The sequence below is a fragment of the Poecile atricapillus genome, chromosome 10 (assembly GCF_030490865.1).
Source record: "Poecile atricapillus isolate bPoeAtr1 chromosome 10, bPoeAtr1.hap1, whole genome shotgun sequence".
NCBI lineage: Eukaryota > Metazoa > Chordata > Aves > Passeriformes > Paridae > Poecile > Poecile atricapillus.
This window is the reverse complement of record NC_081258.1, coordinates 8,367,991-8,382,405: the sequence shown is the minus strand read 5'-3', so window position 1 is coordinate 8,382,405 and position 14,415 is coordinate 8,367,991. Positions and strand designations below refer to the sequence as shown.

Sequence of the window (14,415 nt, the reverse complement as noted above, 5' to 3'; positions counted from 1 at the left end):
TGGTGACATAATAATAAGTGGACATAATCTGCAGATAATACTAAATCTTGAAGTGATTCTCAAGCACTGATAGCCCTTGTGATTCATGACTTCTTTCTATTGCAGATCCTGACTTCACTTACCTAGGAGGTATTTTAAATCCCATCCCAGGTATAGTATTGCAGTAACAATTTCTTTATACATGAAATTTTAAATTAATGTCATATTGCATTTGACAGCAAGTTCTATCTTCTCCCTAGATTGCCAATTTGAGCTCTCAGGAGCTGATGGAATAGTACGTTCCAGTCAAGTAGAACAAGAAGGAAAAACAAAACCAGGACAAGCAGTTGACTGTATCTGGACAATTAAAGCCACTCCAAATGCTAAGGTGGGTTTTGTTCATATAATTCAGTATATAATGGGTTTCCATGGCAGTAGCAACAGGTAATGGTCACTAACTGTGATTTGCATAATGATGTACTTCACTGAAATGAGTCATGTAGCAGTGGCTTAGGAAATCCAGAGAGAGAATTGTTTCTGAAATGAAAATTATACAAGTCCATAGTACTGGCTTCCTATTATTTGAAGCCTCAAATACCAAATAACTGTGAGAACTGTTTAAGCAACAATTTTCAGGGGCATTTGACTTGGACCCTGGTTGTATTGGAAGACTGCAGGCAAAAACATTGGCTGTCATCTTCAGTGATTGCCAGTAAATCTCACTGCCAAAGCTTAATGTTTTGCCTCCAGTGGTTCTATTGGAGAATTTGGTTCTGTTCAAAGTCAACAGAACATGTGCCTGCTTCTCCCATCTAATTCACAATCCAGCACCTTAAAATCCACTTTCATCAGCAGTCTGAGCTAAATGGAAGGGCTTTACCTTGTTAGGCAGACAGCAGGATAAAACCACAAAATGCAATAGATAAAGCCTGAGTCATATTTGTTAAATATGTTGCACAGAAGACCACATACTTTTCTCCATATAGCTGCACATCTTTAATTTTGCTTCTGCTTGCTCATACATAAAAATTAAAAAAGATCTTGAAGCAGTAGCTGCCAAGATGACAAACCTTCCCTCTGCCTTCTTACACACTCCTAACAGTTAACTAACAGCCCTGTTAACCACCTTGCAAGTGCTTTCTAAAACAGCAACCAAAAAGATGAGAATAAGAGGAAAAGACGTGAAAGAAATTACAAATCCATTAATATATTTGAGCCTTTGAGGAAGTGAGTCAATTCCCAAGAGCCCTATACTAGTCTAAGTAATAGATGCAGTTCTTCCAGAAACAATAACAAGCCCATTTTCTCTCTACATTGCCAGTTGAGTGCACCAGGTCTTGTGCTTAAGTATTTTAATAAATTATTGAATGTTGCCAGAAGGCAGAGTTATAGTTGGGTGAGTCCTGAAATTAGATCATCTTCTTAAATTATTGATTTAAAACATTACAGAAAAATAATTCTTAGTATTCTGACAGTGGTTTCTCAAGTTTCAATTCAGGCAGAATTATGATGATAAAATCCATTAGATCTGATACAGTCCAGTCTCTTGAGAAAAATAAGCATAGACATTTTTAATTCCCTCTATTTGATTTTGTAATAAAAATAAACTTTTAAAACTGACACAAGAGCAGCAATGAAAGTACTTTTAAAATGTGTATAGCAGACACTTAATAAATTACCTCCAGATTTCATAAAATTACCAGAATAATCAATATAATGTAAGGACCTTTTATACTTGCCTAACACATTAATCCAAAGGATCTTGTGAAGAAGTGAACACTTTTAATGGGATTATTCCTTTGTTACTACACAAATAATAGCTCTCCTAAAAGTGCGCTAAATTATTTTTAGTTTCCATTGTAATTTTGTAGCAGATATATAAAGTCAATCATTAAAAAGAAATACCCTCTCTCAGCCTAAATACTAGCAATTGCAGCTCACATCCATGGTTTTGAGATAAGTCATCAATGGAGAACAGGTTCTCAATGCAGCTGAGAATTTCCAACAGTAAATCTAACAAAAACAGCAGAAAAAAAAAAAAAAAGAAAATAGACAAAAAGAAAAAATATATATGCTGAAAATCACAATACAGTGAGATGAAGCATGAGCTAATATGGCACAGGCTGCACCTTCAGACAGAATGTGCAAGGGAAGCACTGGAGAGGAAAAGCCAGAGGGTACAAGTGTCACCTGCCCTTCTCTTTTACCATGTTTTCAATAAAGCCTGCCAGGTGTAGGAATGGGGAGGGGAATATCTTGTTTTGTCCCTCAGAGGTGGTTGGTAGTGAGCTATGGCAAAGGGGCAGCAAGCTGGGTTATGGAGGCCAAGAGTGGGATTCACATGCCCTGACCTCCTGCATCCCCTGAGCAGGGCTCCCAGAGTCCTGGGGCAGGGGATAGAGCCCTGATGTGCAGAAGTTCTGCAGCATCCCTGGCACGGGTGGGACAGGAGGTGGGAGCTCAGACAGCCCCAGGATGAGCCCAGGAACGCTGGGAGAGCTCCTGGGCAGGGGAGGAGCAGCTCTGCCTGCCCCTGGGCACGTTCCTTCTCTGGGAACACAATGGCTATCTAAGAATTGCTAACCTCTAAAAAGCCTTTGCAGCATGCTTAGGTGACTTGGTTTCATATCTCAAAATTTGCAGAAGAATTTTGAGAATCCAAATACAGCCATTGAAGAGATTCGAAAGCCTTTTGATGTGTTCATGTAATTTTAACTGAATTACAATCTCACACGAGTTTCCTGCTCCAGCAAAATAAATTATTTACTTACTCTTTAAATACCATCTCAGTTTTCTAATTTCCTTGCTGCATGTGTTCTAACACGTATGCTGCCTTCTCTTGGATTAGATTTCTACTTTTAGAAGTATTAAGATTAGCTTAAATTCATTAATTCTTCCTACACAGCCATCTTACTTCTCTCTCGTTTCCATTTTTATTCAAATTACTCCTGACTTCATGGTTTGTGTCTTCCATAACACAGCTATGGTACAGTAATTAGCTTTCATTCTGAAGCAATAAATTTTAATTTCCTTATTTTACTTCAGAGCTTTTCAGACTAGACTCTTTCCCCTATATTTTAACTTTGTTTTTATGAATTAGAAAGAAATGAAAGAGAACAGTCAAAATACTTTAAAAATTATTTCAGTACATTTATGAGTTCCTTATATCTCTTCTAGAGAAACAGACTTCACATTTAGCCGAGCTTCTTGGGGGTTCCCTCACGAAGTGTGTTGCTTTGTACTGTTTTTCCAAAGGGAGCAGAAATAAATCAAAGTAAATTTTTAAATAAAGATTGTTTTGGGGAGCAGGGAGAAGTGAAATGAATACCCAAGACAAATGTCAGGTAATATTCCACACAGACATCTAGTGAGAAAATGTAAGTTTAATTTTGTGCCTTGGGAATTACATTTATGTGTAAGGGGAAAAAAATCTTATTCAAGATTTTCTAAGAAAGAAAACGCTCCTCTCTGTATTTCTTCTCCTAAAGACATTGATTCCTCTGTCCTAACAGATCTATATGCGATTTCTGGACTATCAAATGGAGCATTCCAATGAATGCAAAAGGAACTTTGTTGCTGTGTATGATGGGAGCAGTTCCATTGAAAACCTGAAGGCCAAGTTCTGCAGCACGGTGGCCAACGATGTCACGCTGCAGACAGGGACAGGGGTGGTGCGGATGTGGGCAGATGAAGGCAGCAGACTGAGCAGGTTCAGAATGCTCTTCACTTCCTTTGTGGATCGTAAGTAGATCTAAAAGTGCCAATTCTCCTGGCATCAGGATGCTTTGAGTATTTTAGGGAAAGCATCAGCTGTACATTAAACAGCAGGAATACATGAAAAAGGTTGTTTCTGTTTCCTTCACATGCTAGCAGGTAAATTAGATAATTGCTTTATTACATTTCTAACACGGTTCCTGAAGAGAAGCTTTCCTCTGTTCTTAAAAGGTTTATTTTCTATTTGAATTCAGCTATACTGCCCTAGGCTACATCCTTCTCACAAAGAGACGTCCTTCCCTACAAATGAGCACAGACTTCTTTCAAAAAGACAGCAGTGGGATTGAAGTGTGCTCTCCCACTAGCTCCCAGTTCCCTGCCAGACACCACAACAGGCTCTTCTTAAGGCCACTCTGATGTCCAGAAGAGTAGAAAACATGCCTGATCCTGTAAAGTCTCACTCTCCTTCCTAAACACAGCTCTATCTTCAGCTGTGGGTCTGGAACTACACCCTCTCCAGCCAAGCTGCTCCCTTCTGCTCAGCCTCATTTGGCTCTAATGGACCCCACATGTGGTCCCTTAGCAAAGCCCTGTGGTGTTCCACAACCATGGATAAGCAGTTAAATTCAAGTTTATTCAAGAAGCCTGTAATTAAAGCAGAGTTGTAAATGCCATCTGGATTTTTGTTTGGATTCTATAGCCTGGGTTAGAGATACTCTTTATACTCATTGTAAATTAAGATGTTTCTTGAAAGCAGGTTTTTTGTGAGATTTTTTTTCTTCTAAGGTGTTGTACCTGTATGAAATTTTGTTGCCTCACATATTTACAGAGGGCAATACTGTCCACATTGCAGAACCACTGCAGTGCCATTTATATGGCACTAAAGCAGACTGAGTTCAGAACTGCAGAGCAGATCTGAGATACGTGGAGAGAGCTGAATGAAATGTTCCCATTTCAGGAAATCAACCCTATGCTTGTGCTAAAGGTTTTCAAAAAGTTCTGCTTGAAGAATAAATAGTACAGATTTGCTGACAAAAAAATAACTTCTGACAGAACATATCTGTAGCCAGTGCTGAAAGAGATCCTGGTCACTACCTTGCAAGAAAGTTCAGGTTACAGGTAACAGGCAGATTTTTATGTTCTGTTCCATAAAACAGTAAATTTTAACATAGGAGAAAAGCTACCTTTTGTAAAACAACCTTTTTAAAGTAACAGATACGTATAAGAGAAATAGCTTCTGGCTTACTTTGAGTACATGGTTGTAAAGAACAGTTTCATGTTTCAAGCTAGTCTATTGCTTAACCTACAAGAGGCATTTAATTGAGAATTTAAATAAATGTCAGTTTTAAGTACAACTTGCAAAAATTGATAACTGATTTTCCACTAGCTTTTATTTCAATACAATTATTAACATCGGTGGTAGTGCAAGTTACTCCAGCTTTCAATTTAGAAAATGTTACGAACTTTACCAGGGAAATTATCTATTCATATTATAAATATTGGAGTGGAGTTTTTGTTGTTGAGTTTGGATTTTTCGGGGGTGGCAGTGGGGAGAGGTTTAATGCAAGAGGTTGAAACACTAGATACTCCTAAAGGTAAACTTCCAAATTTATGAATTCAAAGCAACTCAAAAGTCATTGGCAGAAGAACATTTGCAAAGGTATGTGCTTATTGTTATTTACTTGAGATCCTGCCTTTCTTGGATAAGATCATTGAAAACTATGTGGCTGAAAAGTATTTCAAGTATTTTTAATTTATTAAATTTTTTTATGAGTCATAAGCAATTCTTCTAACTAAAAAAAGTGAATCTGAGCTTATCTTATTTTCAGATTGTTAAGCTATCTTTCTCTTCTACCTTGCTAATGACTTGTAATGATATGAAGCCAACCATGAAAACAATCAATATTTCTGGAAAGATTTCCATAAATGAACTAATAGTGCATGACAGTCACCTAACACACACTAGCGCTGCTTGCAGATTTGACTAAGTAATTCAGCTAACAACAATGTGAAAAATCAATGTATTTGATTCCTGGCTCGATTCAATAGATGAGTAATGCTGGATACAAAAAACACTGTGAGCATTGCACCACTTTTGGGCAGCTGTTGTGAGAAGAGTCCAGCTATGTCCTCGAAGTCCTAGGCTGGAATTGATCAACCATTGTGACTTTTAGACTTCAAACTCCCCAAATAACAGACAAAAGGGAAATAAGGCCATTTGTCCCATGTTCATGAACTGTGAACAAAAGCCATGCCCACAAAAACTTACAGGGACTACACAAACATATAAAATAGAGACTATGCTGGCAGATGGAGAAGCAACAGCAGAATGCATCATCCAAAAATACAGAACTGTAAAAAAAAAATTCATGTGTTCAGGGAAATGAGAAAGGGAATATGTTTACCTTATGGCATAACTGACAGAATGGGCCTGATCTTGACCTTCTGAAGGAGTGACCCTGTTTTAAAGCAGCGTTCTTCAGACTAGATCTGTTTTCCAAAAAAATAAAGTCTCAACTCACTTGAGAGAGGAAGTGATATGATAGCTACCATGACATTTTTAAGCACTGAGATTACAGAGATAAACTGTTCCAAAATACACTCTTAACTATGTTCTGTATTCATAGTTGCACTACAATTAAAGCAAACTTTGTATGGAACTTCTTGCCACATTGCCAGGGTTAAGTACTAACAGCAAATACAAAATCTTAAAACAAATGAGTGTAGGTTACCCAGCTTCAGTGGAGTAAGCCATGGGAAGACAATACGTAATTAATTCAGGGATGCAAAATCAAAATTAAAGGTTTGAATGTTCTTTTTCTAAGGCAAAATTCCTCTTTCTGCCATTGAGATTCTCATGCCTAGCAGAATGACTAAGTGAGAAATGCAATGTACAGGAGCAGTCATTCCCTCTGCTCTGCCCTTTGGATTTTCTGTTATGTTTCAGAGAATCCAGACTGCTCAAGAACATGTTCTTTCTGTGAAATCAAATAGTAGAATGTCTATCATACATCTTTGCTGTTAGTATATAACTGACTCCACTAATAACAGACATTTCCATCATAAAAATATCATATTACTGAAACAAAGGGATGACAAATTTCTTGTCCAGTGCCCTGAATTTATAAATAATTCCCTCTGTATATGATACAACACCCTGAAAAGAATTATTACTTCTTTCTAACATCTTTTTTTGTTATGTCAAGGAGCTGTAACAAATACTCACAAAAACATGGGGCAGCCTTCTAGTTAATTTCTTTCTTCAAATTTCTGATGATAGATAGATAGATAGATAGATAGATAGATAGATAGATACATACATACATACATACATACATACATACATACATACATACATACATAAAAAGCTAAACTGTACTCTCTCAATCTCTGCATTAGCTCTAATATGAGGATGCAGGAGCTTTTGATTCACAAGCAGGAATGACTTAGATGCCTCTAGTTATTGAAATCTCTTGCAATTGCTGAAACAGTCCTCCACAAGCTGAAATCTGATTTGCCTTAAGATATTAATGGGCTCTAAAATGCAGATGTTCAGAGACTGCTTCACAACATCTATGCAGCAGATGCTCCATGGAATAAATATATAATTGATAGTGAGCATGCAATTTTTAAGTTTTCATAGATACATACTAAAACTTTCTTCCATTATCTGTGTTTTGTGACTGTCTCTATTTGCTATGTACCCCTTTGGAGCAAGATTTGGTTTTGTAGCATTGAAAATATGCTGATAGCAATCACTTGAAGAGAGACAAAACCATCAGATAGTGACATGCAAGAGAAGCAACTGTGTTTCAAACAGAGAGGAAGGATGCATGTTAAAACCACAGATATAGGAACTTAATAGTTTTATTGCAAGGCATCAATTACTGAAAATTCTGAATGTTTTCTCTCTCTTCTCTCCTGCAGCTCCCTGCTCAGGCAACACTTACTTCTGTCATAGCAACATGTGCATCAATAATTCTTTAGTCTGCAATGGCATTCAGAACTGTGCATACCCTTGGGATGAGAATCACTGCAGAGGTGAATATAGTGCAAACCACAGCCTTTATGAGCTAGGCTGGTCAGTTTGCCTTTCAAGAAAGTAATGAAATGTCTTTTTCCTGGAAATATGCTGAAGACAGCTATTCTACTAATCTCAGGAAGGTGTTCCAAATTTTTTATTTAAACTCAGGACACATGTAAGCATCCTGAATATTGATCTTACTGTTTTTAACTAAATTTCTTCCTCTTCAGCATATACTCTGTCTTTTAAAAGGATAACAGCGGGATAAGAACTAGAATTTAGTCTTTTTGAGGCTGCATCCTATCAATTTCTAAACTTTAATGAATCAATGATTGTAGGGAGGGGTAATATCTTTTAGAAATAAAAATAAAGAGATGAAAAAACACAGGAAAGTTTTCAAGCACAAAAAGCCTCTCAGTGTTGAAATAGAAGCAACAATCCTCAAAGACAATTTTAAAGCATTTGTTTAGAGTTGTAAAACACAGGTTATTTCAGGATAAATTCAGCTGCTGTATATGGTGTGAGGAAGGATGGGAGGAAGGAGGAATTTTTAGCAGCATGAAATAAACACGGAATACAGACATGTCAATTGCTGCTTCTAGAACATGTGTTGGGAGTATTATTTCAAGCATCACAACTTCAGTAAAGACTTGTTTCAATATCAGGCTTTGTAGGAAAAATTCTCATAGTTTGAAGAAATTGTTATTCTGTTAAAGCACAGGCATTCTCCTGTGCTTCAAGAATAGCTCAATTGTCAGAACAAAACCAGTCTAAGGTCAAAAAGTTTTCTTGCTAAATAAAACAATAGAATAAAAGCACTTAAGCTTGTTCGCTTAGGGTTTTTTGAGAAATAGAATGGCATCAATAGGTCTGAACATAAAACTCCAGAAGATTTAAATACATATTCCATTTCAAAGAGAAGCTGACTGTTTCAGAAAGGGTCAAAACCTTCTCTATAGAAAAGTCTTTTCTATATATTCTTACTCTGTACAAAGTCTTGAAAGAAATTTCTTTTCAAATCCTGCTTGAATTTTAAAGTAAATAAACCTTTAAAACAACCCTACTTGTTAATTGCATTTTAGGTAAATAAATTCACACCACTAATAGATATTCTAATGTAAGGCATACTGTGGAAGTATTCCAGTCAACAAAACTGGTCCATTACTCCCAAGTTTGAAATGTAAAACTAAGCTTCTTCTAAACAATCCTTACCTTAGATAATATTACACGTTCCCTCTTAAGTTTAATTTCTAGATCTCTTTCCCATCTTTACCAATTGCTTTCTGATTCTCCCCTAGGATCCAGACTTCACTCACGTACTGCAGTATTACCAAAATTAATTCCATAAAAACTGTGTCTTTCCTAGTATTTGTAAATTGCTGTATCTGGTGTTGAACAACCCATCATGTTTTATGTTGAATGCACTCTAAATTCTGCTGTAATACTTGCACAGCAGAAATTAAGAGACAGCTGAAGACTAGATCCACATTGCCAGCTAAGGGAGACTGATGCAACCAAATAAGCAATTCTTAGCCTTAAAAAGAGAGCTGCTTACAATTGTGCTCAGTTCCTGCAGGCACCCAGAGTTCTCATTTAGTCCATATCAATAGCTACATAAATCTGAGCATATTGTGACCTACTTATGCCTAAGCCCTGTAACACAAAAATTGATAGAGAAGTCAGTTGTGTGCAATTTATTTTAAGAGACTGGAGAAGACATTGCCTTTTGAAAAACAACTTCTTGATTAAAATATCTGTCAAGAATTAAGAAACCTAGATGCAGACAAGAGAACTGCCATAGCAGTGAAATTCATACCTCCCACCATGGATGGCACCACAGCCCATGGATGGGATCTAAGATAGGCAGGACAAGGGGAGATACTCCACTTCAAAGGTAAAAAGTAGCTCAAAGGAAACAGTCCAAGCTCTAAAGCAGAAGTGTAATTTCTTATTAGCCAACTCCTTGGGAGTCTCTGCTTAGTATAAGGATTGTTTCAAATAGCACAGGATGGTGTATAACTCTTCCCATGCAGTGTGTGTGGTATTTAGGTACATAACACACATATTCAGATGCCAGAAGCCAGATATCTGAAAATGTTATGAAAGATTTAGGCTTTATTCTTCTTCATAGTCTTAAATGCTTTTCTCCCACTTGCCAATGTTGCAGTGTAGGAACCTCTCAGTCCCCCAGGACAAGGAAGTTATTGGAACTGAAACCCAACCGGAAAACTTTAATCTTCAACTAAGTATTTTAAATATGGAAAACCATCTTGTTCTGATGCTGCCATCTTGTGTGTTTTCACATGAAGTACTAGCCAAAATTGCCAGATGATTTGGGTTGGTTGGTGTATCCACCCCACCTTTTTTTCCAAGTAACTTGATCATTGGACTCTTCAAACTGGAATAGAGTTTGCTAAAGCTCCCTGTGATGAATTAGGTATAACAGGCTTACACAATAGATACAGCCATTACATTTCCAAGAGAAGTGAAAACAAACAGTACAGTAATTCTTATATCTGATAATATTTCACTTTTAAAGAAGAACTAGACAACTTTAAATCTAGGTTTTCTTCTTCAGACATCACTGGGAATGTTACCAGCAGGAGCAAACCATGGTAAGAGAAACATCATCTGTAGCTGGATTTAACCTATTTAAGGTTAATTTAAGCCTATTTAGCCCATGGATTTAGGAATATAGACCAACAGTAAAGGTTCAGGATGGAAGGCACACCCCAGCTAAGTCAGCAAGCACTGGTTCACAGAGTTGCACCTGCCACTGAATTATCATATGGTAGCCACTAATGACAGGGAATTAGACAAATCCCATTGACATACAGGTCTAGTCTCCAGTCCCATTAAGTAATTTTATCACTTGCATGGCAATCTCAATACAGTTCTGCTTTGTTTAAATACATTATCAAAAGTGTAGAAATGAATAAATGTCTTGTCATAATCCTTTTTTCTTTGCAGAAAAGAAAAAAACTGGATTGTTTGAACAAATCACCAAAACCCATGGGACAATCATTGGCATCACAACAGGGATAGTTTTAGTTCTTCTCATCATTTCAATTCTAGTGCAAGTAAAACAACCTCGCAAAAAGGTTATGGCTTGCAAGACTGCCTTCAATAAAACTGGTTTCCAGGAAGTTTTTGATCCTCCTCACTATGAACTGTTCTCACTAAGGGACAAAGAAATTTCTGCAGATTTGGCAGATTTATCAGAGGAACTTGAAAACTATCAGAAACTGCGCCGCCCTTCAACAGCTTCCAGATGCATTCACGACCACCACTGTGGCTCCCAGGCCTCCAATATCAAACAGAGCAGGACCAACCTGAGCTCCATGGAACTGCCCTTCCGCAATGACTTTGCGCAGCCCCAGCCCATGAAAACATTTAACAGCACATTCAAGAAAAGCACTTACACTTTCAAGCAAGCTCACGACTGCCCTGAGCAGGTGATAGAAGACAGGGTGATGGAGGAGATTCCATGTGAAATTTATGTCAGAGGAAGGGAAGATACAGCACAAGGTTCATTATCTATTGACTTTTAACTTCCTGCTGAAGGTGGTATCAGTGTATATACAAAATGCTCGTGTACAATGACAGTGTATATATTAAAAGTGTACCATATGCAGCGTGTGAGATGCACACACTTTTAGCTTATTATACTTCATTTCAGAAAACAAAACCAGTCTTCATAATTAATTCTTGCTGAAAAAGTGGTGGATTTCCCCAAGCTACCTATCTAGTGGAGGAGTAAGATGGAGACTTTGCATGGAAATTTTAAGATAGGATGTTGGAAGAAAAAGCCCTACAACTACTAATCATTGAACAGTGAAAGCAATGACTACTATTCTCTTCTTCATACCATTTTCTCTTCTTTAGATGTCTGCTTTTCAAGACAGTTTTAATACCTCACTTGCATAAATAAAAGTAGTTAAGTGCACCATGTGTATGTCAACATAGGTGTCTTATTGTATTTGTCAAATTGAAAGTAGAGTTAGTGTTAAGTGCCAGTTAAGACTCACAAATTATGTTACAGCCATCTGTTTCACTTGCCTTTAATTATCATTTCCACACTCTATGCTTTGTGAGAAATAAGTGAAAAGGGTTGCTGCCTTTTAACAATATCAAGTGATATTAATTTTAGTACATTTTGAAATATCTTTGCAGCTTTCAGTTAAAACACAAGTGAGTAGTCATTTTATTCTAGATGCCGACTTTAACAACAGTTTTCGTTCAAGAAGGTTTAGGATTTTAAAATATTCTGCCATATATTATAGCTCCATATGGCGCACTGATTTCACAGCTCTGTACTTAGGAAACAATTTTGTTCCTGAGTTTTCCAAGTATTTACATAAATAGATTGTACTGTACATTTGTCTCTTAAAATAGCTTTTTACTCCTTGTTGCAGCCAATCTTCCCTACTGAAATCAGTGATGATACTTTTAGCTCATGTCCTACTTGCCTGAAAAGAACTGCTCTGAGGTCTGTGTGATTACTGGGTATATGAAGATACTGGAATCAAAGAAATCACAAAGCAACTCCAATTAACCCTTGTGGTATCTTTCCTGTGCCCCTTGTTTCCACTTGCAAAATTGCACATTTCATACCTTTTTAAATGGTGGTTTGGACCTAATTTAAAAATTTTTACAATATAGAAGAAAAATTTTAAAATATATTCTCATTGTGGTTTTTAAGCTTTTTACATAGTTTGATACTGTACAGCCTATTTCTTAAATCCAAATCTAGCCTGTATGGAAGGCTTTCAGGGTCCCTCTTAGCAGCTCTGAATAACCTGCAGTTGTTGCATCACAATTTGCCAAGAATACTTCTCATGATTTCCAAATTAGCCTGCACTTTCTTCCCTGAGTAGTTTGAGTTTATTTGGGTATTTTTTTTACAGGAAACGTTTGACTAAAGCTGATCCCCCAGCTAGCACTGGGCATAGCCTTTATTTACAGATGGATGTCAAACCATAGTGTTTGTTGTGCTGAATGTAGTACAAAAAAAAACCCAAAAACATCTTAATATATGACCCTTGCAACTGAAAAATCATTTCTCTGAAATAAAAGATGAACAGCTGTAATCACAGATTTTTATTAGAATGATAAAGTTGTTTTTTTTAATGCTTAAAATGTACAACATTTAAGAGGAAAAAGAAAGGGGAATTGAGTTTCTTCAACACTCCCCAACTTCAAAATTAACCCTGTCTCGTGCTTAAAAAGAACTTAATCAGCTCTTATCTTAGACCCACAGGGCTGTATGTACCCTGGTGCCAGTTTTTGTGCTGGTCCCTGAATGTATTTCAATTTGAAAGAATGAAAATGGGCTTTATTTTCTGATGCATTACATGCAAAAAAATAAATGTTACAAAAATCTAGTTAATTTTTACTCAAAAAAATTTTAATATTTAATGAAAACATTTGGTAGATTTTATTTCCTTCTCATTGATCTCAGGATTAAGTATCTCACTATGACCTGTAGGACACACAACTCTATTTGTGACAGTTTGTTAGTTCCAGATTCTTTCAACAAGTAATATGTAGTTTTACATGGGTTATTCTAATCCATATAACTCTTATAAATGCTAGGTTTGCATGACTGAGTTTTCTTTTTTAGGTATATTTATCCATGTGCTAAAAATTATATGATCCCTAGTCTTTCCCAAGTTATGTTGCCTTTGAACAGTAAAGCTGTACTAATAAAACAAATAAGAAGCCTGCAGAGCCCAAGTCTGTGGAGAAGAGGAAAATTGAAGAAGTTCCCAAATGGCCTGAGTGATATTTCAGTCGCTGTCACATCCTTGTGATTACATGGTCAGAACACAGCTACAGACCTTTTGGCTACCCCAGAGCTCCCTCAACCAGTTCTGGCTTTTGGCTAACTGGTTCCAATATCCTGTGGTGTGTTTGAGAACCAATCTGCCTACACAGCCCATGGCAGGGTGGGGTTCAGTTACTGAGCTGTGCTTTAAGAAATGAGTCAGAACTACTAGAGCCATGCTTCCACTTTTAGTCTAATCAACTTCCCTTCACTGCAGAGAAAAACTAGTTGGGTAGACTAGCTGGGTAGACTGGGTATAACAGTACAGAAAGCTGACACTTCTAGAAAAAAAATCTAGTACTGATTTAGCAGTCACAATCTGGTTGAAGCTGATGTTGTGGTCTTTAAACTTTGTTGGGGCATAAGTGAAAAATATCAGATTTCGTACTAGTGCGGTATCTAAGTACCATTAGCCTGTGTCTGTCATAAATTCATACATTTCTAGGAGCATCCTGATTTTGCACTCCATTGTACCCATGTCTGCAATATTCTCTGCTAGCACTGAATGCTCCTTAACAATGACACACTCGCTAGACACACACTGACCAGGAAAAGACCAACAGCATTGACTACTTTTTGGGATTTCTAACTCATTTGTACCTTTTGTCACAGTACCTTAGACTATCTGAGCAAACTATCTAATGAAGAATGAATGGTGATAAAAATTGTAGAAGTAAACCTACAGCCAACATGAAAATAAAACTGACTGTGATTCACAACTCCTGCAAGTTCTCTGAGGAGACATCTGCACTTACAGAGATGATGGTAGTGGCACAGGAAACTCAGGTTTAATGCTGTTCCTGACTCCTCAGTGATCACAGAAATACCAATGTGTGCTTAAAATGCACGGGATTCTCTTGTCTGCTGTAGA

At 37.1% G+C, this 14,415-nt stretch overlaps 1 protein-coding gene across 1 annotated transcript in view; it reads left to right on the top strand.

Annotated features, from left to right (window-relative positions):
- NETO2 (neuropilin and tolloid like 2) overlaps positions 1 to 13,101 on the top strand; it is a 30,550-nt gene extending 17,449 nt beyond the window's left edge. Inside the window, exons 5-9 of the mRNA XM_058846317.1 lie at positions 106 to 150; positions 240 to 367; positions 3,492 to 3,720; positions 7,621 to 7,734; positions 10,688 to 13,101. Coding sequence (XP_058702300.1) covers positions 106 to 150; positions 240 to 367; positions 3,492 to 3,720; positions 7,621 to 7,734; positions 10,688 to 11,268 — 1,097 coding nt within the window. The 3' untranslated portion in view covers positions 11,269 to 13,101. The remainder of the gene's footprint in view (positions 1 to 105; positions 151 to 239; positions 368 to 3,491; positions 3,721 to 7,620; positions 7,735 to 10,687) is intronic.
- The last annotated feature ends 1,314 nt before the right edge of the window (positions 13,102 to 14,415 follow it).